The following is a 22549-nucleotide window of genomic DNA, read 5'->3' as shown; positions in this document are numbered from 1 at the left end:
ACTCCATACTAGAGACGCCATGTCAATCGGAACTAAAGAAGAGGGGTCGCAAGCCCAAGAGGGCTTCGAAAATAAGAGAGAGAAGAAACAGGGGAGTAAAGACTAATCATCATCAAGAGGACAAGCTCGCCGCGTAGATAGAAAAATAGATATTGAGAAAATCGGACTTGAGGCATGAGACCGTATCGACACAAGCAATCGGATAAGTGGCTTATATGGATGCCTATCGAACATCACATGAACGTACATACACTAGAAGGAGAGAAATAGAGAGAAAGGGATGGAGGTATCAACCTCGGCGAGAGGACCGCCGCGTAGGTAGAGTCGTGGTCGTCGGTGGTTTTGCTTTTTCTGCACGTTTAGCTGTTGATTTTGCCTTCGGGGCGGGTGCTGGGGATTCAGGTTGTTCTTGTTTGTCCTGGCTGTTCTGCTCGTCCTCCGGCTCATTTTCCTTTTCTGAGTTATTGTCGCCGTCGTCTTCAGCTAGCATGTCGCTGTCGGGCTCACTCAGTTCGCTACCGTCGGAATCATCCTCCGCTTGATCCTCGTCTGCGCCTTCGCGTTCATCTTGGGCTTGGTTCCACTCATCCATTTCCACGTCGTCTTCGTCACTGTCGCGGTCAGCATAGCTGATTCTTCGCGAGGCGCCACCCCTGTTGCTGCGCCTTCGCGCAGAATTTGAAATCTCGGCTGCCGCTTCGCCATCCGACGACCAATCATCCCCAGTCTTCTTGCTCTTGCGCTTGGGTGTCCTTGAAGCTGCGACGGATGATGACGATTTTCGTTTGGTTGCGTCCTTCTTCGCCCTTTTCGTGGAGTTCGCATCCCGTGTATTTTCATGCACGCTTCCATCGGTCTTTCTCTTCTTCGGGACACCTTGACTCGTCGAGCCGCTCTTAGTCCGCATCGACGCACGCACGATTCTATCAAGTCGATCTTCAGCATCTTCTGGGAGGAAGGTCTTGTCAGCCACTTCTTGTGCCTCTCGGTGACTGCCCATTGGAGCGAAGATGGAGCTAGGTACGCCCATCTTGCCGGGGTATGTCTGAAGAATGTTGACACTACCGGCGGCGCCGCCGAACCTGCGTTGCTGTGAATAGATATCTGCGAATCGTCGGATCGTTGCTTGTGCTAGGTCGGAAAGAGTGTGAAGTCGTGTGGACATCTCATCAGACTTGGTGATCCCATCACGCGCCTGCTTGACGCGCTGGGCAATATGGAAGATGAGGGAGAGGTTGTGTTCGTTTGCCACAGCAGAGAGGTAGAAGAGGATGTAACGTGCGAAATCTGTCAAGTCATCTAATCTTGTCGATTCATCGAGATCCCCTGGAGGATAGTCGGGGTGGTATGCAAGAAGGGACAAAAGGCGTGAGAATAAGGATTCCATCACCGTCTGTTTCTCGCCCGTTCTGCCATTCGTTTGCTGAGAAAAGTATGCAACCCGTGACCGCAACCACGTGAGAGTACTATCTTTCAAGCCAACTTGAGGCTCAAATGCAAGTAAGTATGGTATGATATACCACCGATGGCCTAGTCGTGAGTTCTGCACAAGCTTCTTCTTGAGTTGACTGATAAACCCACTTCTCACTTCTGGAATTGGATCCTGGGCCACTAGAGCAACTGAGTTGAAATCTTTCGGGGTAAGCAATTGCTCACACAGGGCATTTGAGCTGCATAGCTTGAGCAATGAGTTAGCAGCCAAAAGTCGCAGTCTTGACTTTTGAGTAGCTGGAGTATCTTTCCTCTTTGTCAACTCGCCCGAGTTGACAATAAGCTTATTTAAAGTGTCGTAAACGGGTTGAGCATAGGCTCGCAGATCGTCGTCACTGTCAGAACTACCTTTGGCTCGGAGGCGGTTGACAATGATTTTAAGGGCCCATTCCTTAGCTGCGGTCACTTCATCAAGTTGATCTGACCATGAATATCCGGCATCCGTGGTGGGTGATTGGTTGGCCAGTAGTATATCATTGATCGCAATTTTGATAAGCGCGTCACTTTCCTCGTCAGCCTCTCGTGGAGCGAGAAGATTAAGCTGTGATAAAGTTGCAAGCTTAGTGAGAAATCGATCGGCATCATAGCTGCACTTCTTCACGCATTTCTGGATCAGATCTTTCGCGTACATCTCCTTCTTATCAGCGACAGCCATGAGAATAACGACCGCATGCTTGGCAGCATGAGGCGACGGGCTGTGGAGAGCATAGTCTACAAGTGCCTGGGTAAACTTGCGCTCTTTGGGTAGCTTCGAAGGAAGCTTCTTTGCAAACCCAGAGCAGGCCTTGAGAATTTCCTCGGTCCCAGCAGCGCTCACAGTGGAGGCCTTCGGCGCCTGTGCCTCAAGATCTTTGCACATCTCTTGCACCTGGGCTTCCAGGACCTCAGGGTTGCGCGAAGAGATCTCGCGCAGCATTTCATGCGCTGGAGCTGCCAATCCGTTTTCGTCTGAGCGCGTAAGAGTCATGATGGCGGGAATATGACTTCGGTTGAAAACAACCGAACTGCAGCGATACATTAAAGCCGTGAGAGTCTCATACAGAATCGCGCTATTATTTCCAGATTGCATCCTTCTTGAGAGCTCCTTGATAGCCTTGGTGACAGTGCGATAGTCACTCACGGCGGCCATTGCAAAGCGGACAAGCTGATAGCTCCGTCGGTCGTGGATTTTTGCGAACTTCCACAAGTCGGCAGATGTCCTCGTTGGATCAGGAAAAGTCTTCGACAAAGTATCAACCACCTTTGTGAGTTGCGCCTTGATTTGATCCTTGTTCTTATCCATCACGCCGCCCTAATCGTTGTTAGTCATGTGGACTATCTCATAATTCGATCTCTGACTTACATTGTAATCCTCGCAGGCCTGAAGATAAATGGTGACAGCGTTCCTCATGGTCATTTGCCGGGCCTGCATGGCAAAAAACACCTTCTTGGATTTTTCGTCAAGCCCTCTCAAAAGAGTGAGGATCCGACGAACGCGAATTTTATCCACGTCGGCTTCATTCTCTGGCTCAGAGGCTTGCGAGTCTTTCAGTCTTTGCGATTGGCTAGAGCCACCCCTAGAAAGCTTTGGCTTGATGGGAGGGTAACTGAGTGGAAGGAGGACCTCGAAGAGGACACGATCGATACAAACATGTATATCAAGATCGTTCGTGTAGAAAGCGTCAAAGATTTTGGATGGCCCGTCCTTGAGTAGGGCCGCGACCTGTTCATTGTTCCGTTCTATTTCACCAGACGCGACAGCCCATGCCCGAGCCAGAATTTTCATAGCATGTTCTCGCACCTGAGGTTTTCGGTCCTTGACGCGCTCTGCAAGGATGAAAAGTAGCGAGTCCTGCGTAGAAAAGCCACCGCTGACCCCAAGCTTGTTTACGATGTGAGACAAACCAAAGGTACCAACTGCATCAACAGCCGCGAGGCGGACTTTCTCATCAGCGTCCCTAAGCAATGATGCGAGGTGCGTGACGAGTGTCTGCTCCTCGTTATCGCTCAGACCTGAACCACCGGCCGAAGTCAGGATAATTCGGCCAACTGCGGTAGCCCAGGACGCTCGTACAGAGGCCGATTTGTCCAGACGTCGACTCAGGAACCCTTCATACGCAGAGCTGTGTGCTTGCGAAAAAGGCTTTGAAGCGAAGGGCATAAGAAGAACATTTGACTGGGGAATCGACTGCGTGTATTCGTCCAATGTCACCTGCGGATACGCAGCAGGATCCATCGTTGGTGCAGGGGGTGGTCCAGCAACCCCAGTTCCGGACGTCAAATCACCGATGGTTTGCGTCGCCAAAAGGCGCAACGCCATCGACTCGGCGGAAAGCTCAGCTTCTAACTGTGGTATCACGTTTTGCAGGACGTCGGGACATGCTCTCCAGAGCTCGCGGATGAGCCGATGCGCTTTGCTCAATTCCTTGATATCTTCTCCCTCCTCGTCCGAATCGTCGAGATTAGGCTTGCGATGAGATTGTTTCGAGGGTCCATTCTCGTTTCTGGTAGAGGAAGCGTCAATTATGACGTTGTTGAAGTACTGGCTGATATGGCTGGTCATCCTCTCCGGACAAGCCTGGCAGATCGCTTTGGCCATATTATAAGCGGGCGGGTAGTCTTTCAGAAGGAGCGTTTCTTGTTTCTCGTCTATATGAGTCTCGGGTTTCTTGCCTTTCTTCCCAGGGCCTTCCAGGACACGGGGGTCGATGCGCAAGAACTGTGCTACGATCACATCCACCACATCTGGCGCGAGAATGGGAGACTCATCGATGACTGTCACCAGGAGGCGAGTCATGTCATATTCGACATTTTTGGCGACTGGCTCGCCGGTCGAGGCTTTGGCTGAGCCTGCGACGATATCAAAGCAACTTGTAAATAGCGGAACAATCAATGTGTCAGGGTGATCCAGATCAGTCATAAGAACAACACTCTTGACCTCCGCCAGCGAATTCAAGACGTAGATGTGTTGGGCATTATAAGGGTTCGAGGGATCCCCTAGAGAGGGGATTATTGATGTGACGATACACGTAAAGATATCCTAAAATGCAAGAAGTAATTAGCCATCGAGCCCATGTGCCGCGGAATGCAATTGCAGAGGTTGAAAAGTCGCACTTTGAGTTGATTCGCCGTAAAAGGCGCGTCAGGCGCACAGAGACGCAACACGTCCACGATGCAGCATGTCGCCCAAGCTCGAACGCCTTTATCCTTATGTCCTAGAAGCTGAGCGGTAGCGAGCTCTTGCGAGACCTTCCGAAGAGACTCCTTCTCAACCTCCTCCTGTTCGAACTTGCGCAGCTCCTGCGCCAGCGTCTGTAAGCGCTGCAGCAGATCGGCGATGGGGATTGCGGAGCGGCCGACGCGCCATGATAGCGGCTCGTTAAATTTCAAATGTTGAAGACCACCGGAAGGCTCTTCGACTTCCTCCTCTGTGGCGACGGAGGGACCGTGACGAGTGCGCGCAGGCATCGTGGACGAGCGCGGGGAAGCCGAGTGGAAGGGCGGGCACGTTTTCAAGGCACCATTCGCTGTGCAGGGAAGCAAGGCGCGATGGGAACAACCGTCCCAAGATCGGCAAAAGACTGGATTGGCCGAAGTCCGAACGAGAATCACTTGTCGTCTGGGAGGGAGGAAGAAGCGGACGGGTTGGCGTTTCGGCTTCGATTCAACTTCGACCGAAAAGGGAAGGAAATCCCTCCCTGACCGCCTCCACTCTGGGACGCGTCGCGCGTTTCTTCCTGTCAAGTGGAACTTCTCTTGTATACCGGATCTCTATTTGAGCAATGCATGATTGGAGAATATCTTCATTATTGCCTACAATTAACATTATTTTGTTTATCTAAACGCTCAGATATGGAAAAGCGGTATCAATGCAATGCAATCGTCACTGCAAATCATCAACGTCTTTGAAATACAACGCCTGCAATGCTAACAAATCAATGCTGATAGATGCAGGATCAGGTTAGAACTTGGGCGAGAACTTGCTCATTGCCCGAATCTTCTTGCCATAAAAGAAGAATACAATGGGGATAGGAATCATCGCGACAGTAATGAATCCAAGCAGACTGGACGCCCAGTCAACGCCCAATTTGTGGTACATCTGCGTGGCGAAGAGTGGGAATGCACCTCCCAAGCCACTCCGAATCAGGGTGTTGGCTGCGATAGCAGAGTTGGCGAACATAAGGTATACGTCGATGATATAGTTGAGGCCCTGCATGAAAATCACCAGGATTCCTGCACCAATGGGGACACCGGCCGCAACTTGAGCCAGCCAGTGAACGCTCGGATCGGAAGTCCAGCCAAACCAGAAGAGACCAGCTGGCAGCAGAATGGAGGCGATCATCATGGGAACCAGACGCTCTTCGGGAACGACGCGGCCGTGCTTGGCAAGCTTGCGAGCAAAGCGAGTCTTGGTCTGGTAGATGATAAGTGCCACACCACAGAAAACACCAATCATGATTCCAATGAACGGAAGACCGGCGATACCCTCGTTTGTCCATCCGCGTTGCTCCTGGAACGAGACCGGGTAGGCTTCGAAGAAAAGATAGAGAATTCCATACACCAGCGCCAGGTAGATAGTGATGAGGATCAAGATGGGTTCGAGAATGAGCATCTGAATGGGACGCAGGAGGTACTTGCGGCAGATGTCTGAGAAAGTCGGCTTGTGGTGGTCGAGGAAGGCGTATAGATCTTGGTTTCCGGTCTCCTTGCGGAGTTTGGCAGCACGTCTCTTCAGAAGCACAGGGTGGTAGGTCTCAGGGACCACGAACCAAGCGATGGTGCCGAAAGAGCCCGCGGCAATCAATGTGATCCAGGCAGTCCAGCGCCAGCCTAGGTACGAATCTGTGAGGAAACCACCAACAATGGGTCCTAAAAGAGAGAATTTGTCAGTCTAATGTCCCAGGAAGGAGTCGAAACACCGAGACAACATACCAAGTACAGGTCCAACAAAGGTAGCCGCGGAGAACATTGCAATCGCAATGGCACGATCAACAGGATCCCAGAAGTCCGCCATCGCACCCCCGACAACGGCCAGCGGGGAGCATCCAAGGAAGCCCATCAAGAAGCGACACACCAAGATAGTCTCGACATTCTTGGCCAAGGCGACGGGAATCTGGAAGATGGCGAACAAGGAATATCCGAGGAATAGAGGATACTTGCGCCCGTACAGCTCGGACAGAGGCGACCAAACAAGCGGACCGGCGGCAAACCCGAATACTACCAAACTCGTCGCGAGAACCATAACCTCCGTAGATTGATTGAATTGTTGAGCCGTCACCATCGTTGCAGTCGAGAACACGCTGCTCGCAAAGGTGAGCCACATCGTCATTGAGGACATGCTCATCGTCACAATCCACTTTCTCCACTTGGGCATATTCTGTGGGTTTTCGGGGTCGTCGGGGCCATTCCATTCAACAAGGTTGGGATCCTTGGGCTTTTCTTCGTTGTTGTCCTCTGATTCAGTTGGCTGTGCGTCATTGGTGCCATTATTACCACATTCAAGATCACGTTCTTGGTTCTTTCCGTTCTCAATACCTCTCTCAGAGGAAGGCAGCGCGATCTTTTCGCCGTCTAAAGTAGATCGAGAGTCTGAGCGCAAGGTCGTGGCGGATGAGGGCAGTTCCTGCTCATTGCCCGAGCTCGGGTGGAGATTGTTCGAGTCGCTCATCACGCAGTCGCTTTCCGGTCGGTTGGAGAAGGGAGAGTATCGAGCTCAAATAACCAGTGAATATGAGGCGAGTATATGCGATCTGAGGTATGTACAGATGCCCTCGAACAAGACGAATGGAGATGATGAACTTCCTGACCAAGGGGTAAAAAAAAGTTCCATAAGGCGATTAATATACTATGTTGAGAACCCATCACCAAGTGGGCCATCAAAATCTGTATTTATAATTCCACCATGTCGCAAGAGGGGCGAACCCCATCGCGTGGCCGCATAACGGCTTTACTTCCAGATCGCCCGTTCTATCTCCGACCCAAACACCCTCCGAGCGACACCAAAGAGACAAAGCGAGAGACGTGCAACTGATCGGATAGACAACGCGCCGTCTATTGGCGCAAAGTGTCGGCCACGAATCATGGCTAGTAGGCTACTATTACGCCATGCCGATTATCCGAGCCAGGCCCTGAGCTAAGCTATCAAGCGGGCGGTTTCAACCTACGTTGTCGCATAATCCCGTCACGCCGTGCTTCGGATATACCAAGCTTAGGACGCCAAGAAGAGATTCTCGAAGAAATGATGTATCGTTTGGACCTGATTGGCCGTGGAAAGAAAAAATCAGTAGCCATCGGCCCACACACAGTTTCTTAGGCTTCTTAGCAGCCACGTTCCATGGCTTATGCGCTGCCTCGTGGGTCCCCTTCGGGAGATCGCAAAGCTTCAGATACCGAGTCCGAAAGGTCATTGTAAAGTCATCTGTAGGCACAAGGCACATTGACCATAACTTTATTTCTACCAGACCAGTTCGCGATCGGTCTTTGGAGTTATCGCTATGATACCTGTCGGTCACTGCTACTGGCTCGATCTACTTCGATCAATCAGGATTCGATGATAACCTTGTGCTAGCATCATATTGACGCGAAGGCAAGTTTTATGCGCGACCGCCTATCAATCAGCCTTTGTCGGAAGTCGGAGGTCGGAACCCCGTTGCGTCCGACCTGTGGTTCTCCGTTCAAGAGCTGGGCCTCCTGTCTGAGGACCTTGAACCCTCCCCCAAGGCGACGGAACAAATGATTAAACCGCGTTGAGCCTCGAGTCCGATTCATAAGCGGCGTGACCCCGTATTTCTTAATCCTTCGCTAGATTCGCGTCAATGCTTACTATTTCACCTCAACTCTGACTCAACCTATCAATCTGAGTTAGGGCACAATAATGTGGTTGGCTGGTTGTAGTGTGACACCCGGGTAACGGCCCGCTTATGCTGGGTAATCTTGCAAGGGAGTCGGGGTTAGGCTTATCTGATTCGGACTCCCGAGCCCGGAAAATGAACGCGCTCCGGGTAAGGACTCGTACGGACTATCTAGTCACTACGAGTACAGAGACGTTCAGCAAGGGAATATGATGCCATCTAGACCATGGAGGAAGGTCTAGAATCTAGATTGTCTTTCAAAGTAGCATGAATCTAGCCAGGTCGATATATGCCCCCCGGAAAAGAATTCAACCAGTAGACTAGGATACAATCCGCGCTAAGTATATGCTTCCCAGTGCCCACATGATACAAAAAAGAACAAAATCGCTATAGAGCGCCGATATATGCTTTGCTTCGCTTCAAGAGAGGATCTTAACTTCATGAACTGTCATCCGAAGAGCCGTTAACCTTTCCTTTGCTCTGTTTTTGCTTGAGAGCGTCGATCGCACTCTGTACCTCCTCTTTGGCCGTGGCCTCCAAACGCGCCTTCATGGCTATGTCTAACGAATCCAATCCCAAAACGCGTTCATAGAGTTTTCGAGAGATACTTCTGTTGATGTCGGTATATTCCTCCCGAGAGACAACCTTCGATCGATAGTAAGGTTTCAAGGCGGTTCCGACGAGCTTCTGAATATCGGACTTGACAGTCAGGGATAAGCCGGGACGTGTTGGTGAGCTTTCGTTAGACCGCGCTGTTCTGGCGATATACGCTGCTCGAGGAATCCGACGTAACCGAGGAGGCCGTGTCGGTATCTCTCCGTTGCTTTCTTTCTGAGAGCTAGCAGGTGAAACTTCTGGAGAGAAGAGCGGAGACGATGGTTCATTAGGTGGTGAGAGTTGCATTGGGGATATTGGCCTGCTTCCGGATTGCGGGGGAGGGGTGACAGAAGATAACCGGGGAGACGACTGATTAGAAGGTGCGGGGGAAACAGACGCAGAGGAAGGCCCTGGTGTACTGTGTTCGGTCATGGCCTGAGCTGACGGTACGTGCGAGGTCACACTTGGCGGCGTTGACGCATCTTCGACTTCTTTCAATAGCGACGAAAGGAAACTCGGTTCGCTCGAGTTGTCGGCATTGATTCGAGCAGATGCCTGGGCACCAGCAGTCCTTGAAGATTCGCCATTCTGCACAGCCAAGGCCGCAAGATCTTGTGCCCTACGAGTGCGAGGTCGCTTCAGTTTTCTTGCCGGTTCGGTGGGTTCCGGCGAGGGAGACAATGTAGGCTCTTTCCGCTTTCTTGCTGCGCTTGGGTTGTTCTCGATCTCGCGAGCCCTTTCAAAAGCGTTCCATGCCCTCATCTCCTCTAGTGACTCTGGCTCAGGTGTCGGCTCCCTCGGAGCTCGAGGACGCGATGGCCGGGGAGCCTCAAGGTCGAACAGAGCGGCAGTGTCTCTGAACCGACTCCCTCCGCCCTGTCGTTCGGCAACCTCAAAACGCCGTTGCCAGGTACGGAACTCTCGCTGGTTGGCTTCCTCTCGGCGTTGTTGTTGTATAGCACGCTCGATGGCACGGTCATCATCGAAGGGAAAATCCAGGTCTATATTGAGGTGATCCCAGACCGATTGCCAGACACGAGCCCAGTGGAGGGAGTTGATCTGATTTCTGCTCTGAATTCTGCGCTGTTGAGCCCGAGTACGGTGGCGCCGTTGATTCTGGACTAGGGATGGTCTATCAACAGCATCAGAAGATAGACCGATGGGCCGTTGAGCCTCACATCGGGAGCAGTACCATGATCCTGCCGGTACCTCATCAAGCCCAACGCAGTAGGTATGTGTAGGAACATCACAGCCGTCACAAAGGAGAAGTAGCTCCTCATTCTCAGCGTCACCACAGACAGGGCATGGTTGGAAGGCGACGGTATCGTCGTCTACATATTCGACTACCATCGAGGGATCGACATCAGCAACTTGTACGCGGTCTTCCACGGGATAGGACGAAAGTGTGGGCCCTGAAATTGATCTAGAATTAGCTGACGTTCCTCGTTTGTAGGTGTGTAGTTGTTATCGAGGAACATGGACTGAATGGACTCGACTTACCTCCGACTCGGTCACTCAGCTCCACTACATTGAATGTACGACGGCATATCGGACAACTGTTAGCTCGTTCGACCCAGGGTTTCAGACAGTTGTTGTGCAGAATATGGCCACATGGCAAGAGCTGGGCGATGAGACTATCCTCATTGCCATCGAGGCCCTCAGGCCTGGTGGAAGTATCAGATGCCTTTCCATGAGGTTCAAGGTCAGGTCTTGGCACCGGGGCGGCGACGGCAAGAGGATCGCTGGCGCTTTCGCCAAGGTCTCCTAAGCACACAATACAAGTGTCGGACATTAACGGATGGGGATATGATAGAGCCGTGAGTAAGGGAGCTGAGAGAAGGCATGAAGACAGCTATCAAAAGAATGGAGGTAGGAGAGAGGGTGAAGAGAGAAGGAGAGGAGAGAGAGGGAGTAGGACGAGTGATGTGGGGAGAGACTGGCGCTGCCTTTTGAAGGTCCAGTCTAACGCAAAACAGCTTGGCGTCAACGTGACCAGCGACGCAAGGCGAATCACCGCCCGCCGATTTAACCCCTGTTGGCCAGCACAATCGTCAAGCGCCTGTGCCTTGTCCTTGTGCCTAAGGTTATTCGAGGTGAAGATGATGTTCCTGCAGTGCGCCCGAAAAGGTTAAACCTCGCCATAACCCTGGAAGGAATGGATCGTACTCTGGCGGAGCTAACAGGTTATCAGTTAGGCAAAGCAGAGACGCCATAAGATAGGATAGAACACGGAATAACTAATGTAGACGAAGGTGAGAAAGGTACTTCACCCGGGCAGCTTGATGCAGACTATCGGTCACACATGATTCTTATCGCAGGGTGGAAACTCCAGGGCTTCTAAGGTTGCGGTGCATTTGCTTCCGGTCCTCACATGCCGCTCAAGCATCACCCGCCAGAAGACGAATCACGAGCACCTCCTAGGCGGCACCTGGGTGAAACCAGGTTCTTATAACGGAAATTTGATTTATCCGATGCAGGATCGACGCAGTTGGAACTAATATGAATCTGTAATCATCGATGGTATTCATTCATGTCTAAGAGGTATTGTGTTCGATGAGGAAACGACGCGATCAATACCGAAGAGGAAGTTCGTGGACGAGGATGCGTTCATGACAATTCAGTCACTGTATTTGTCTCATTTTTTATTTATCCGTAACAGAAAAGAAACCCATCATCACATTTAGACCTCCGCGATTTCCCTGAGACGACGGATGGTGGAGCGGGTAGCAGCGGCGGCGGGGGTGCTGAGGAAAACCAACGTTAGTAATGCATTCGGTGGAAGATCATGTCGTGTTGATATCGGGCGGATAGGCGAGAAGTTTCGGTCGACTTACGAGACGGTGTAGGCACCACCGGCGATGGTCTTCTTGCAACCCTTGCACTCCCAAATACCAACAGCCTGGCGCTTGACGGTGTTCTTTCCGCAGAAGGTGCAGATGTAACGGGCGTGCTGGGAGACTTCCATCTTCTTCACCTGCTTACGCAGGGAGGCACCGTATCTATTGTTGACCACCAGTTAGAAAAATGTCCAGACGCTCGCATTTTTGATCGCCGAATCCTCGGACTTCGTTGTGTCGTAAACGGAAATCGCGCTCGAATTCAATCCGACGGTTTGGGAGGGTTTCTAGCAAAAGCATACCTGGTACCATATTTACCGGTGATACCGACCTCTGAACACCAAGTTAGCTTCTATTATCATTTTTTTTCTTTGACTTGGAAGCGTCTCGGATGATATGGCTGTACTCACTCTTAGTGCGCTTCGTCATCTTGTCTCTGTGCGGCTGTTGAGGTCGAAGATGGGAACAGTGCGGGAAGTTCGAAATCGAGACTTGACACTTTCAAGGTGAGGGCCAGTTGTGGGTGCGCTCGCTTAGGGCTCGGTCTTGGCGAGCACGTGACCATTAACACGACCATGAATTACGCCGCATTCAACACCAAGAACCAGGTAAGACAAGATAATGACTCCTAAGACTAGAAAAATAAGCATATATAATTTGCCTGGTTTACAATGTCTAGGTAAATATTCTCAGGGATTCCAGTAAGTTGTGTTCAACGTTGTCCCTCAAAAATGGCAAATGAACGAAAGCCGCAGGCGGTCACAGAAGGCACAAAAAGCGCAAAATGATGCCGCTGTTTGTCCTATTTGTCTTAGCACAGAATCCTTCCAAGAGAGTCCTGACTGCTTCTTTTTCCCCTCCATCTGACGAAGCCCTATTTTCCTCGAGAACCGATTTTTACAATCTATTCAGAGGCAATTGCCAAGTTTATACTTTGCTAGCCACAGCCCGTAGTCAATCAAGAGTATGCTGAGAGATGCCTCGGACCAAGCCTAACCTTCGCTCGCTCCCACCGGCGGATCCAAACTCAAAAGTGACGTCGCGGCCGCGGCTGCCATTTCTCCTCTTTATTGTAGACCGTGCTGCTCATGTTACAACCGTCCTGCTATGACCTTCGCTTGCTGTTTGCAATTGAGCGCTGGTAGTACCTACATTTAATATTCCGTTCAGGGGCTATTTGGGTAGCACCAGACTTGCCTTGTTTACAGCCGTTCTCAACGAGCTTCCCCCAACGACACTCCCGTGGTAAAGATGCAGTCCAGCAGGGAATTCGACATTGTGGTCCTCGGTCCCACGGGGTACACGGGGAAATACTGCGCACAGCATATCGTCAAGAGTCTTCCTACAAACCTGAAATGGGCACTTGCAGGACGGTCACCGCAGAAGATTGACGGCGTCGCTCAGGAATTGAAGAAGCTCAACCCTGACCGGCTAGACCCAGGTATATATCGAACGATACTGTTTTTCTGACCGGTACTTATTATGTCGCAGATATCATTTCCGTGCAGCTTAAGAAAGACGAGTTGCGCTCTTTGGCTGAGAGATCTAAAGTCCTCATCAACTGCGTTGGCCCGTACCATATCTACTCGACGCCGGTGGTCGAGGCTTGTGCTAATGCTGGAACTCACTATCTCGATGCGTAAGTCTCTATAGCTGCGATTGGCGCATCGGCTAACCGCTGCAGCACTGGGGAAACGCCGTGGGTCAAGCAGACTGTTGAAGAGTACCACGAGACGGCCAAGTCAAATGGTGCTATCGTACGTTCCGTCGAAATGCTTATATGTATAGAAAACTATTCTAATCATGATGCAGATAATCCACTGTGTTGGAATAGAAAGCGCCCCAGCAGATATGCTGGCCTGGGCTCTTGTGAAAGAAGTCCGAGAGAAGTTATCATGCCATACAAAGGAGATCACCAGCGCAATCTATGAACTCAAGTATGCCAACACACCCCGACGCAGACGGTATCGTCCACGTTCTAACGGTATAGATCCTCCGGTGCAAGCGGCGGCACTCTTTCCACCATTCTCGCCTGCATCGAGAACTTCTCCACAACCAACCTCATGAACTCAACAAAGCCGTTCTCTCTCGCAGCCGGTCCGCCACCAAAAGAAATCCCATCGGAACCGATCATGGCAAAGGTCCTCGGTGTCCGGGCTATCCGCGACCTGGGCACCCTTTCCAAATCCCCAACAGACTTCTGTGACCAGACTATCGTCCACCGCAGCAGCACCCTAATGCCCGAGTTCTACGGCCCGAGGTTCTATTTCCGCCAATTCCTCCAGGTCCGCAACACCTTTGTTGGAATCCTCTTCCACTACGCCTTCCTCATCGGCACAGCCCTGTTGATTCTTGCTCCGGTTCGATGGCTCGTGAAGAAGGTTATCTACGCGCCTGGTAGCGGGCCAACTGTCGAGAGTGGCCGCAATGATCGCTGCGAGTACCGTGCCATCGCGACGCCAGATCAGGACACTTCGAAGCGGGTGCTTGGGAAGTTGAAGTTTGAGGGGTCGATGTATTACCTCACGGGCGTGCTGATGGCTGAGGGCGCCATGACGATTCTGGAGAATGAGGAGAAGGTAAAGAAGGTCTCTAGATGTGGGATTGTTACTTCGGCGGTCTTGGGTCAGGAGTACCTCGTTCGGTTAGAGAAAGTCGGATGTCGTGTTGAGACGCTGGTGTTAAATAACTAGACCCAAGCGACCACCCAATCTCGTCATCATGATTCTTCTTTTGTTACCCTATATTTGAGCCAGGTTCGCCGTTTGTCTTTCACATAAATACTTCTCAATGCTGATCCTGATCTCCAAAAACCCTAGCAAATCACAACTTAACCACCCTCCCCTCACCCTCCCCCTCAACAACCTCATCCAACCACCTCTCCAAAACCCCATTCACCTCCGCCGGCCTCTCCCAAAGCACCCAGTGCGACGCATCAACATCCTCCGTCCTCAGCCTAGGAAGGTGCTTCGCCATCCCTCTACCGAGGTGCGGCGGGAGCGCGGCGTCCTTGACGGCTTTGATGAAGAGAACGGGCACGTTGATTGTCCCGCTAGACAGGGCCAGTTCGTCGTCGTAGTTGATCTTGCGCGTGCGATACCAGTTTACTATATAGGTTATCAGTAACAAAGGTATGGCATGACACGGTTGACGGAAACATACAGGGACCCTGGAGTCCATGACGGGTGAATTCCCAGGCGTAGTACTCTAGCTCCTGTGCAAAGCATCCCAGTTAGCCCCTTCTCAAACCAGCTAGATCAAGCACGATTTACCTCGTCACTAAGCAACCAACTCTTCTTTAACCTCCCCAACAACCCCAAATCCACCCCCCTATTCACATCAAACGCAAATTCCTTCCCCTCCGTCCTCCCCCCATAAAGCGCAACCAGAAACTGCTTAAACCCCTCCTTATCCCTAACCCTCTCCACAATCTCCCCACTAACAAATTGCAACTGGTACGCGAAATGCGGCGTCACAGTTTTGACCATCTCCTCGATGGAGTGGTACTTCTTTTGCGGCGCCGCGTAGGGGACGCACACTGTAAATAAATGCGATACTAGCTCGGGATACCATAGCGCGACGCGGTAGGCGAGGTATGCGCCCCAGTCGTGCCCGCCGAGGATTATTTTTGGTGCGGAGAGGTGTGCGCAGAGGGCGGCGATGTCTGCGGAGTGGCTTTTGTGGGAGTAGAGGGTGAGGTTTGAGGGGGCGTCCTAGGACGGTGCCAGGTATTAGCATGGTGAGAACTTCTGGGTCGTTGAGGTTGGGATTGTAAGATTGCATGGATGTGTATGTATGTACCGTTCTTCCATATCCGAGACAATCTGGTGCGATGACGCGGTAGCCCTTATTGGTGAATAGAGGGATCTGGTAGCGCCAGCCCATTGAGAGGTCGGGGAAGCCATGGAGCTGTTGAGATTGTTAGTTTTGGCTGTTATTGTATGTTCGGAATAATGAAGTGGTGAACCGTACCAAGACAACAGTGCCTTTATAGTGCTTTGATTCAGGTTCACAGTATAGGTAGCCTGCATATATATCTTTAGCTGATTGGGTCATTTTAAGCATTATTTTTGTGTTGAGCAGCACATCAGATAGCCTTAACCGGAGATGACAGCTTCAAGAACATCTTTTCAGTGATCCAGGAAATAAATAAAGCTTCGACATACCATATGTCTTCCCATTGACGAATGCCGAGCGATGCTCGACCCGAGAATCTCCCAAGACATTGATTTTGTCGACAGTCATGGTCGCAGACAGGTATGTGAGTCGCAATGGCAGGAAAACTCAGCGAAGCAGATTGATTCTGAGGGAAGAACAATGAGATTATCACTTGATGACGTTCCTTTGTAGTTGCTGAAGCTGGAGCTACTCAGCTAGTGATTCCAAGAGCTCCCCCCTCTTGGCTCTATCACGTGAAACCGACGATGTCTTATTGAAATGAGGGGAAATGAAGGTAATTTGTGGTTTATAGCTGAAATAGCTTTGGACATAATATATGGGTTCTTTGAGAGTTTTCAGGGCTAGAGGCCGTTGAGTTTCATTTTAAGCTCGTAATAAGCTGCTGTTGGCCGAGTTACCTCGGACCGTTAAGCCCCTCAAGAATCAACACCAATTAATCGTTCACTTAGTGAATACCTTTTTTTTTTTTTTCCCTGGAAACGCCAATTCTGATGGCCCGAAATGTATGGATATCAATGCTTAGTAAATCACCGTATCTTCATTGTCCTCAACCACCTCCCCTCCATCATCTTCGGCTGCGCGATGGTCGTCTTCTGGATGTGAACTGGTTGTTACGGGCTCAGCCGCCGGTGCACTATCTGGCTTAGGCTCTTCTGAGACCTTGTCGCGGTTGTTTTGAGTCGGTGTTATGTCCTGTTGCTCGCTGGGCTGGTTGTCCGGAGCATCGTGCGAAAGCTCTGGTTGTTCTGCTTTCTCGTCGGGCTGCTGGTTCTCAGCACCAGGTTGAGCTCCCTGCTGCGCATTGCGCGCTTCGAATTCCTCCTCTTCTCGTGCAATTGTTGCCTCAGCTTCCCTTATTTGGTCCTGTATAACCTCTTCGTCCCCAGATCGAAGTTGCCATGGTTTATAGTACTATCGAAAGGGTCAGACTGAAGTAATGCCTAATTCCAGCAGGGCAACGTACCAATACAGGCTCCGACTTTGTCTTTAGAAAGTGGGCCGTGGCCAGAAGATTTGCATGTCGGGTGTGCATCTAGAAAGCTATTAGCAATTCGCTCCATCCAATCATGTAGGGAACACACCATCTCCTTCTCATAGACGCTCTGCTCCTTCTTCCTCTGCGCAAGCCGCTCCTCGCGCTTTTTCTTCCTCAACTCTCCATATTCCTCGTCCTGCAACTTAAGTTTATCCTGTTGCTTGCGCTCAATGTCCGCGCGCCTCCGTTGCGCCGCTGAATTAGAACTCTGCGAGAGCGTCCCTAGTAAAGAGCCGAATAATCGCTGTCCGCGCTTCCGCTCCTCATCCCGGCGGTTGCGTCTCCGTTCTGTATCCTGCGCTTGAGTCTGAGCTTCTGCTTTGGGAGATGATTGTCTTCGACCCGAGTCCTCGGGACCTTGATCTTGGTTCTCGTTTTGAGTACTGAGGCGGCGGCGCTTGATGTCCGCGTCGAGACCGGCCGAGGATTGTCGCCGCTTTCGCCCGGATTCTGGAGACGGAAGGAGGGTTTCCTGATCGGGGACGATCACTGCAGAGGCTAGGGTTCTAGAAACGGCTCAATCAGCAGCTGGACTTTTGTTATACGCGATTGATAATGGAATTCGGAGAAGAAAGCAAATACCCGTCTGCCATGTCGAGCTCGAGGACCAGCTTGACACCAGTTGTGTTTGGGGACCGCTGTAATGATATACTTGGGAAATGGTTGTAGTAAGAAAGAACGTATGCGAGCACTTAACAGTTTTGTGTTATGAAGGACATATATAAAAGGACCGAGACAACTGAGTCAATTCCAGAGTTGCTATCGCGATAGAGCGCAGAGAGCCAGTCCTCTCCGCTCGCGGCGGCAGAAAAAGGTCACGCCCGTTCCTGTCCTGACCTCCATCTTCTGCCCGCCACTTTCCAACAGCTTCGGCCGGTTACTTCTTGACAAGAGTCTCCAGAGGATTTCCAACACGAGCCATTGCGAAGCTGAAGAAAGGCTCTTGATCATCCTCAACCTCTACTTTTAGTTCCTTCTCACCGTCCCTCTACTTCAACCTACACCAACACTACAACACCATGTCGCGCCATCACCCCGATCTCGTCATGTGCCGCAAGCAGCCAGGTATTTCTATCGGCCGCCTGTGCGACAAGTGCGATGGCAAGTGCCCCGTATGCGACTCCTACGTGCGCCCTACAACGCTGGTCCGCATCTGCGACGAGTGCTCCTTCGGCAACTACCAGAACAAGTGTATCGTCTGTGGTGGCGAGGGTATCAGTGATGCATTCTACTGCTTTGAGTGTACGCGATTAGAAAAGGATCGGGATGGGTGTCCGAAAATTATAAATCTGGGAAGTTCGAGGACAGATTTGTTTTACCAAAAGAAGAGTTTTCGGAATCATTGATGAGGGCGGATTTGGTCCTGTCGTGTGTTCTCGACTGGGCCTATGGGTGTATGGCAGCTGGCTCCCATGCTGTCCTACGTTGCTGGCTCACGTTGCTGGCTCTGCTCATAGCGATTACTGTTCTGTCGCGGCTGGAGTGCGAATGGAACTTGGCTACAGGAGATAGTGTATGGATATTCTACGCCAGGGCGCGGCCCTCGATTCTTGACAGGCTTTAGGAAGCGGCGGTCAACCCATTTACCGGCCTGGCCGTCTGGGCCTCGCGAATCCACGATTGACACTTTCGTTCTGTGGGGGATGCACTTCCTCGTGAAGTCGTTCGCCTGTTACCTCGTCGGGAGTACCAGCCTCAATCTGCCGTTCCTTGTCAGCATAATCTCAAATCGCACTTGGGCCGCCGTACCTTCTTCGAGACCTTCAAACTCTGTTCTTCAGCCACCGAGAGTGCATACATCCGGGAGCTAGCGTACAACATCCGCTCCTTGATCGACGAGCCAGACGGGCAAGTATAGATAAAGATTACTACGTCGGAGTCGGGGTAGTGATAGAACGAGTATCTCGGCGAGGTTGAGGAAATTTGCTTTTGGACGGAATCGGCTTCGACTCCAGACTCAGAGCCAGCGAGCTTGAGCGTCTCCGTCGGAACATCAATGGCCTGTTTAGACATTCAATCAAGATAATTAGCTCGCTCACGAATAAAACATGTAGACCCCGAGAATAAACTCACGATTTGTACCAAGCCACCCTGCTGCAACCCCTGCAGAGCGCCCTTCGCATCCTCATCAACCTGCATCTCAATGCGCATTCTTGACGGGCCCCTCCCAAACGTCCCTCCAATACCGATATCCCTACCCGGCGTCCCACTTCGAGCACCCTCCTCAGCTCTCCTAACAGCGTCCAACTCCCTCTCCTTCTCCCCCATCAGATCCTCTCGTTTATACCCAGCCCCAGATCCATTCTTCTCAGCCTCCCGATCCTTCCACGCCTTCTCACTCATAAACTCCTCTTCATCCGTAGCAAAGATTGTCTCCGCGAACTTCTCGCTGCCCAGTTCCCGGACTAGCGTTGCCCGCGTGGACGCGAAGAGCATCTTCGGCCGCACTCCGGCATTCGAGGGGATGTAAGTTAAAGCAGTCAACGTCGACGGGCCAGATCCGCTTTGGCGTCGAAGTAATAGGTAGATCGGGGTTTTGGGCTCAACCACGGACGACAATTGTGAGAGTGAGGGGTAGAATGAACCTGCGCCGCCGGAGAAGGGGATCGTAGATAGCGGCGTTAGACTTTCGCCGGTAATTGTCACGGGGAGACAGAAGGAGGAGTTGTCAGAGGCGAACTGAGCGAAGGCATCATGGAGTTCTTGCGAGACTGTTTGTGTGTATTGTTAGTTGCTGTTATCCCGTGGTCTGTATGCTTGGGAATGCATGGCAGCGGAGCGGGGTTAAGGGCTGCAGCAGGGAAGACGACGGGGACGAACCTGAAATTCCGGACTGCATCTTGGCTACGTCAGGCTGCAGCCTTGCCTTTTCGAATGGTGAAAATGGTCAAATGTGACTTGGAAGATGAGCTGGTGTCCTGAGTGAGGAGACGGCGGCGGTGTGTTGGCGAGGCCGGCCCCCGCTGAGATCGTTCCGTATCGGGCTTGATGCGGTGCCGCTTTTGCCTGGAATTGGAGACTGCTGATGTTGATGGAGTTCTCAACTTCTCTCTCATTCTAGTCTCTGGTGCAAACTACGTCTCCACATTCGAAACTATCCTCCAGGCAATAGTGATACTGACGTGCCATCACGACAGCACCAGCAGCGTGCGGGACGCATTAGAAAGAGGTATCGAGTACATAACTCGCCTATGTACTGTTGACTTGAGATCAGCCAGCAGATGATGCCTGCGTTTGACAGGAACAAGCCGGCTGCTCACCTGATTGGCTTGCAAGACGGCTCAATCCAGGTGAGTATTGAGAAAGGAAGGAGACATGGGTTCGGAGGCATTACTGCCGACTGATCCCACCGAGCGTCGTCGGCTGCAGAATCGCATCGCCCAGCGCAGGTTTCGCCGTGAGTTCCCCATAACTCTCGCCATGTTCAGACATTTGGCATTAATATTTGCTTGAATTGCAGAGAAGAAACAACTCGCCCGGGGTGTTGATCGTACCGCCGACAGAGCTGACCGATCGACTACCAATGGTGGGAGTACAACGACAGATAGACCTCTTGAGTTCGCATTACCAGACAACTTTTCCTTGGGCACTGTACCGGCAGATCAAGGGCTTCAAGATCTTGGTGTGGATCTAGAGACACTTGATAACTTCCTTGAGAACTACAACCCTGGCCAGCCGCTGGATGCACGGCCATTCTCCTTTTCCACAACCGCACCTTCGACAGACACCGAGCCCAATCATCTCCGCGACGCGATGCTGCCAACGCCCAGGAACGCCGTGCATGAGTCTTTGGGCACCGATAAGGAGAAGGGCTGGCTTAGTGCTATGCACATAGCAGCTCAGAAAGGCCATGAACGGATACTGCGGGTGCTTCTCGAGCAGGGTAATATGGACCCCAACAGCGGCGATAGTGATGGGCGAACTCCCATTTTCTACGCTGCGGTTGGAGGGCATAACTCAGTGGTGCGATTACTACTCAGTCACGGGTCTCGAGTCTCGCATCTGGACAATGATAGGCGCACCGTGCTGCATTGGACCGCGCATTACCAGCATCTGGAAGTGTTGCGGACACTCCTTGAGCATTGGTCGGAGCATGAGCAAGCCTCATGTGACATCAATGCTTATGATAACCACGGCTGGACACCGCTCCATCTTGCTGTGGAAAGAGGCTTCGAAGATGGCGTTCTCCTGCTTATCCAGTGGGGAGCAGACATGAATGCTAAAGCCAGAAAGTGCTGGATGACTGATCTGAAGCAATTGACAGACTGATTATGCCCATTGAGATCTATATAGCTGATGGTTTCTATTTGACCCGAAGTGGATCGACACAAACGCTCTCCGCCTCTGGTTCCCGAGCCATAAAACGGACGATCAAGATTATGCTTTGAGCCATGACAGCCTTGTTTGGGTGCTATCTATCGCCGAAATGACAATATTGCGCGACATCGCTCTATTTACCACGGCTCCTGCTCTCCAGTCCACTTCCATAGCTTTCCTGAATGCGTTTCTTTGGTCGACGCATCAATCACCTTGATGACACCTTGCGTACTATCCTTGACAGTGACAGGCGCTTGCTCGAGTCCGAGTAGCATTGCAGCATTGTTGCCCAGATCGCTTTGGACAAAGCTTCATACAGTCAGTTGTGCTCAATACTCGGCAGAAATGTTTCGGATGACATACCCCGGATCGATCGGGAAGGCTGTAAGCCACGGCTCTGTATTGGCAATCGTCTTGGTATACCAATGCTGCACGAGCTTCGTGGGCGCATATGCGGCGTTCGGAGCAGGGATCATGTTCCTATTTCTTAGTTAACACAAGTCTCACGCTGGCTAGAGCACAAAGTCCACTCACTAGCTCACGTCAGCTAAGCCTACACACAAACCGCAAGAGAAGAGTGGAACATACCGTCAAATACGCCGCAGCAGAGCCAATAGTCACCAGCTTAGGATCGTCCGATGACGCTTTCAATAAAGGCAAAAGGGCCTGATACACCCTTACAAACCCAACCACATTGGTCTCAAAATGAACCCTCATATCCTCAACCCGGACATCCTCAATCTTCGGAAACGCATACGCAATCGCAGCATTGGCGATGTATATGTCGATATGATCGATCCCTTCCTGCGTCTTCAGTGTCTGTGTCGCTTCTTCGGCATCCGTGGGGGAGTTGACATTCAGCTTAACCACCTTCACTGCGGTTCCGGCAGCGGTTGGGAGAGTTAGAAGTTCCTTTGACGTTGGGTGATTCGGGTCCCGGTTCGCGGCGATCACGATGTGATTCGGCTTCGCGAGATAGAGCTCTAGGATGCCTCGGCCGATACCGCGATTCGCGCCGGTGATGAGGATGATTCGGGGCGACATGTTGACTCGAATTGTTCAAGGCTGTTGATTGGATTGAAGATTTGGATGTACAAGATAGACGCTTGGATATTGTAGAATGGACACCTATACCAGTTGCGTGGAAATCAGGCCGTTATATATTCCTTCTGCTTACTTCGTTTCTTACTCTCTATTATCTACACATTACGAGATGTCCGCTCCACCATGTCGCAACATCTTATGCTTCTTGCTTGTAAAAC

The 22549-nt window shown here is 51.5% G+C and overlaps 11 protein-coding genes across 11 annotated transcripts; 3 read left to right on the top strand and 8 right to left on the bottom strand.

Annotated features, from left to right (window-relative positions):
- Positions 1-289: 289 nt before the first annotated feature.
- Positions 290-4938, bottom strand: BDV17DRAFT_288499 (sister chromatid cohesion factor PDS5; the record flags this gene model as incomplete). The annotated part of the gene is made up of 3 exons (XM_073761427.1): positions 290-2782; positions 2834-4510; positions 4585-4938. The coding sequence occupies 3 exons, from the start codon at positions 4936-4938 to the stop codon at positions 290-292; spliced, it is 4524 nt and encodes a 1507-aa protein (XP_073618763.1).
- Positions 4939-5262: 324 nt separating this feature from the next.
- Positions 5263-7314, bottom strand: BDV17DRAFT_255653 (MFS transporter). The gene is made up of 2 exons (XM_073756958.1): positions 6403-7314; positions 5263-6339 (listed from the first exon to the last, which is right to left on the bottom strand). Exons 1-2 carry the CDS (start codon positions 7136-7138, stop codon positions 5432-5434), a joined length of 1644 nt encoding a protein of 547 aa, XP_073618762.1. The 5' UTR covers positions 7139-7314; the 3' UTR covers positions 5263-5431.
- Positions 7315-8031: 717 nt separating this feature from the next.
- BDV17DRAFT_255651 (putative PHD and RING finger domain protein) lies at positions 8032-10822 on the bottom strand. The gene is made up of 2 exons (XM_073756957.1): positions 10419-10822; positions 8032-10330 (listed from the first exon to the last, which is right to left on the bottom strand). Exons 1-2 carry the CDS (start codon positions 10708-10710, stop codon positions 8760-8762), a joined length of 1863 nt encoding a protein of 620 aa, XP_073618761.1. The 5' UTR covers positions 10711-10822; the 3' UTR covers positions 8032-8759.
- Positions 10823-10892: 70 nt separating this feature from the next.
- Positions 10893-12324, bottom strand: BDV17DRAFT_255647 (60S ribosomal protein eL43). Its single transcript, XM_073756956.1, has 4 exons — positions 12166-12324; positions 12058-12088; positions 11753-11917; positions 10893-11662 (listed from the first exon to the last, which is right to left on the bottom strand). The coding sequence occupies exons 1-4, from the start codon at positions 12182-12184 to the stop codon at positions 11599-11601; spliced, it is 279 nt and encodes a 92-aa protein (XP_073618760.1). The 5' UTR covers positions 12185-12324; the 3' UTR covers positions 10893-11598.
- A 543-nt stretch (positions 12325-12867) lies between these two features.
- Positions 12868-14482, top strand: BDV17DRAFT_228870 (uncharacterized protein). The gene is made up of 5 exons (XM_073755744.1): positions 12868-13196; positions 13247-13394; positions 13440-13512; positions 13568-13692; positions 13746-14482. Exons 1-5 carry the CDS (start codon positions 13007-13009, stop codon positions 14446-14448), a joined length of 1239 nt encoding a protein of 412 aa, XP_073618759.1. The 5' UTR covers positions 12868-13006; the 3' UTR covers positions 14449-14482.
- A 96-nt stretch (positions 14483-14578) lies between these two features.
- Positions 14579-16149, bottom strand: BDV17DRAFT_301507 (alpha/beta fold hydrolase; the record flags this gene model as incomplete). Its single annotated transcript, XM_073764271.1, has 6 exons — positions 15922-16149; positions 15728-15780; positions 15557-15664; positions 15028-15468; positions 14918-14969; positions 14579-14862 (listed from the first exon to the last, which is right to left on the bottom strand). Exons 1-6 carry the CDS (start codon positions 15998-16000, stop codon positions 14579-14581), a joined length of 1017 nt encoding a protein of 338 aa, XP_073618758.1. The 5' UTR covers positions 16001-16149.
- A 47-nt stretch (positions 16150-16196) lies between these two features.
- BDV17DRAFT_255638 (pinin family protein) lies at positions 16197-17753 on the bottom strand. Its single transcript, XM_073756955.1, has 4 exons — positions 17553-17753; positions 17017-17476; positions 16899-16967; positions 16197-16846 (listed from the first exon to the last, which is right to left on the bottom strand). Exons 1-4 carry the CDS (start codon positions 17561-17563, stop codon positions 16454-16456), a joined length of 933 nt encoding a protein of 310 aa, XP_073618757.1. The 5' UTR covers positions 17564-17753; the 3' UTR covers positions 16197-16453.
- Positions 17754-17789: 36 nt separating this feature from the next.
- Positions 17790-18499, top strand: BDV17DRAFT_228842 (PHF5 family protein). The gene has a single exon (XM_073755743.1). The coding sequence runs from the start codon at positions 17990-17992 to the stop codon at positions 18314-18316; it is 327 nt and encodes a 108-aa protein (XP_073618756.1). The 5' UTR covers positions 17790-17989; the 3' UTR covers positions 18317-18499.
- On the bottom strand, positions 18419-19809 carry BDV17DRAFT_301505 (twinfilin; the record flags this gene model as incomplete). Its single annotated transcript, XM_073764270.1, has 4 exons — positions 18419-18670; positions 18720-18971; positions 19044-19681; positions 19791-19809. The coding sequence occupies 4 exons, from the start codon at positions 19807-19809 to the stop codon at positions 18554-18556; spliced, it is 1026 nt and encodes a 341-aa protein (XP_073618755.1). The 3' UTR covers positions 18419-18553.
- Positions 19810-20037: 228 nt separating this feature from the next.
- Positions 20038-21371, top strand: BDV17DRAFT_228833 (ankyrin repeat-containing domain protein). The gene is made up of 2 exons (XM_073755742.1): positions 20038-20367; positions 20431-21371. Exons 1-2 carry the CDS (start codon positions 20286-20288, stop codon positions 21237-21239), a joined length of 891 nt encoding a protein of 296 aa, XP_073618754.1. The 5' UTR covers positions 20038-20285; the 3' UTR covers positions 21240-21371.
- Positions 21372-21424: 53 nt separating this feature from the next.
- On the bottom strand, positions 21425-22331 carry BDV17DRAFT_288489 (NAD(P)-binding protein; the record flags this gene model as incomplete). The annotated part of the gene is made up of 3 exons (XM_073761426.1): positions 21425-21596; positions 21651-21767; positions 21853-22331. 3 exons carry the CDS (start codon positions 22329-22331, stop codon positions 21425-21427), a joined length of 768 nt encoding a protein of 255 aa, XP_073618753.1.
- Positions 22332-22549: the final 218 nt, after the last annotated feature.

The sequence above is a fragment of the Aspergillus undulatus genome, assembly GCF_047715775.1.
Source record: "Aspergillus undulatus strain CBS 261.88 unplaced genomic scaffold BDV17scaffold_8, whole genome shotgun sequence".
NCBI classification, from domain to species: domain Eukaryota; kingdom Fungi; phylum Ascomycota; class Eurotiomycetes; order Eurotiales; family Aspergillaceae; genus Aspergillus; species Aspergillus undulatus.
The sequence above is the reverse complement of the archived record's forward strand: the minus strand, read 5'-3'. Positions and strand labels throughout refer to the sequence as shown.

What these genes read in the sequence shown, in the direction of transcription:
- BDV17DRAFT_255653 (XM_073756958.1), bottom strand. Translation starts at nt 7,138, where the DNA reads ATGAGCGACTCGAACAATCTCCACCCGAGCTCGGGCAATGAGCAGGAA. An exon ending in CTTTGTTGGACCTGTACTTG is followed by an intron (nt 6,340 to 6,402) that starts GTATGTTGTCTC and finishes TCTCTCTTTTAG; the next exon opens with GACCCATTGTTGGTGGTTTC.
- BDV17DRAFT_255651 (XM_073756957.1), bottom strand. Translation starts at nt 10,710, where the DNA reads ATGTCCGACACTTGTATTGTGTGCTTAGGAGACCTTGGCGAAAGCGCC. An exon ending in GCTGAGTGACCGAGTCGGAG is followed by an intron (nt 10,331 to 10,418) that starts GTAAGTCGAGTC and finishes GATCAATTTCAG; the next exon opens with GGCCCACACTTTCGTCCTAT.
- BDV17DRAFT_255647 (XM_073756956.1), bottom strand. An exon ending in ACCGGTAAATATGGTACCAG is followed by an intron (nt 11,918 to 12,057) that starts GTATGCTTTTGC and finishes GGTCAACAATAG; the next exon opens with ATACGGTGCCTCCCTGCGTA. An exon ending in GGTGGTGCCTACACCGTCTC is followed by an intron (nt 11,663 to 11,752) that starts GTAAGTCGACCG and finishes GGTTTTCCTCAG; the next exon opens with CACCCCCGCCGCCGCTGCTA.
- BDV17DRAFT_228870 (XM_073755744.1), top strand. Translation starts at nt 13,007, where the DNA reads ATGCAGTCCAGCAGGGAATTCGACATTGTGGTCCTCGGTCCCACGGGG. An exon ending in CCCTGACCGGCTAGACCCAG is followed by an intron (nt 13,197 to 13,246) that starts GTATATATCGAA and finishes ATTATGTCGCAG; the next exon opens with ATATCATTTCCGTGCAGCTT. An exon ending in CCAAGTCAAATGGTGCTATC is followed by an intron (nt 13,513 to 13,567) that starts GTACGTTCCGTC and finishes ATCATGATGCAG; the next exon opens with ATAATCCACTGTGTTGGAAT.
- BDV17DRAFT_255638 (XM_073756955.1), bottom strand. An exon ending in GCGTCTATGAGAAGGAGATG is followed by an intron (nt 16,968 to 17,016) that starts GTGTGTTCCCTA and finishes ATAGCTTTCTAG; the next exon opens with ATGCACACCCGACATGCAAA. An exon ending in CAAAGTCGGAGCCTGTATTG is followed by an intron (nt 16,847 to 16,898) that starts GTACGTTGCCCT and finishes CCCTTTCGATAG; the next exon opens with TACTATAAACCATGGCAACT.
- BDV17DRAFT_228842 (XM_073755743.1), top strand. Translation starts at nt 17,990, where the DNA reads ATGTCGCGCCATCACCCCGATCTCGTCATGTGCCGCAAGCAGCCAGGT.
- BDV17DRAFT_228833 (XM_073755742.1), top strand. Translation starts at nt 20,286, where the DNA reads ATGGGTTCGGAGGCATTACTGCCGACTGATCCCACCGAGCGTCGTCGG. An exon ending in CGCCCAGCGCAGGTTTCGCC is followed by an intron (nt 20,368 to 20,430) that starts GTGAGTTCCCCA and finishes CTTGAATTGCAG; the next exon opens with AGAAGAAACAACTCGCCCGG.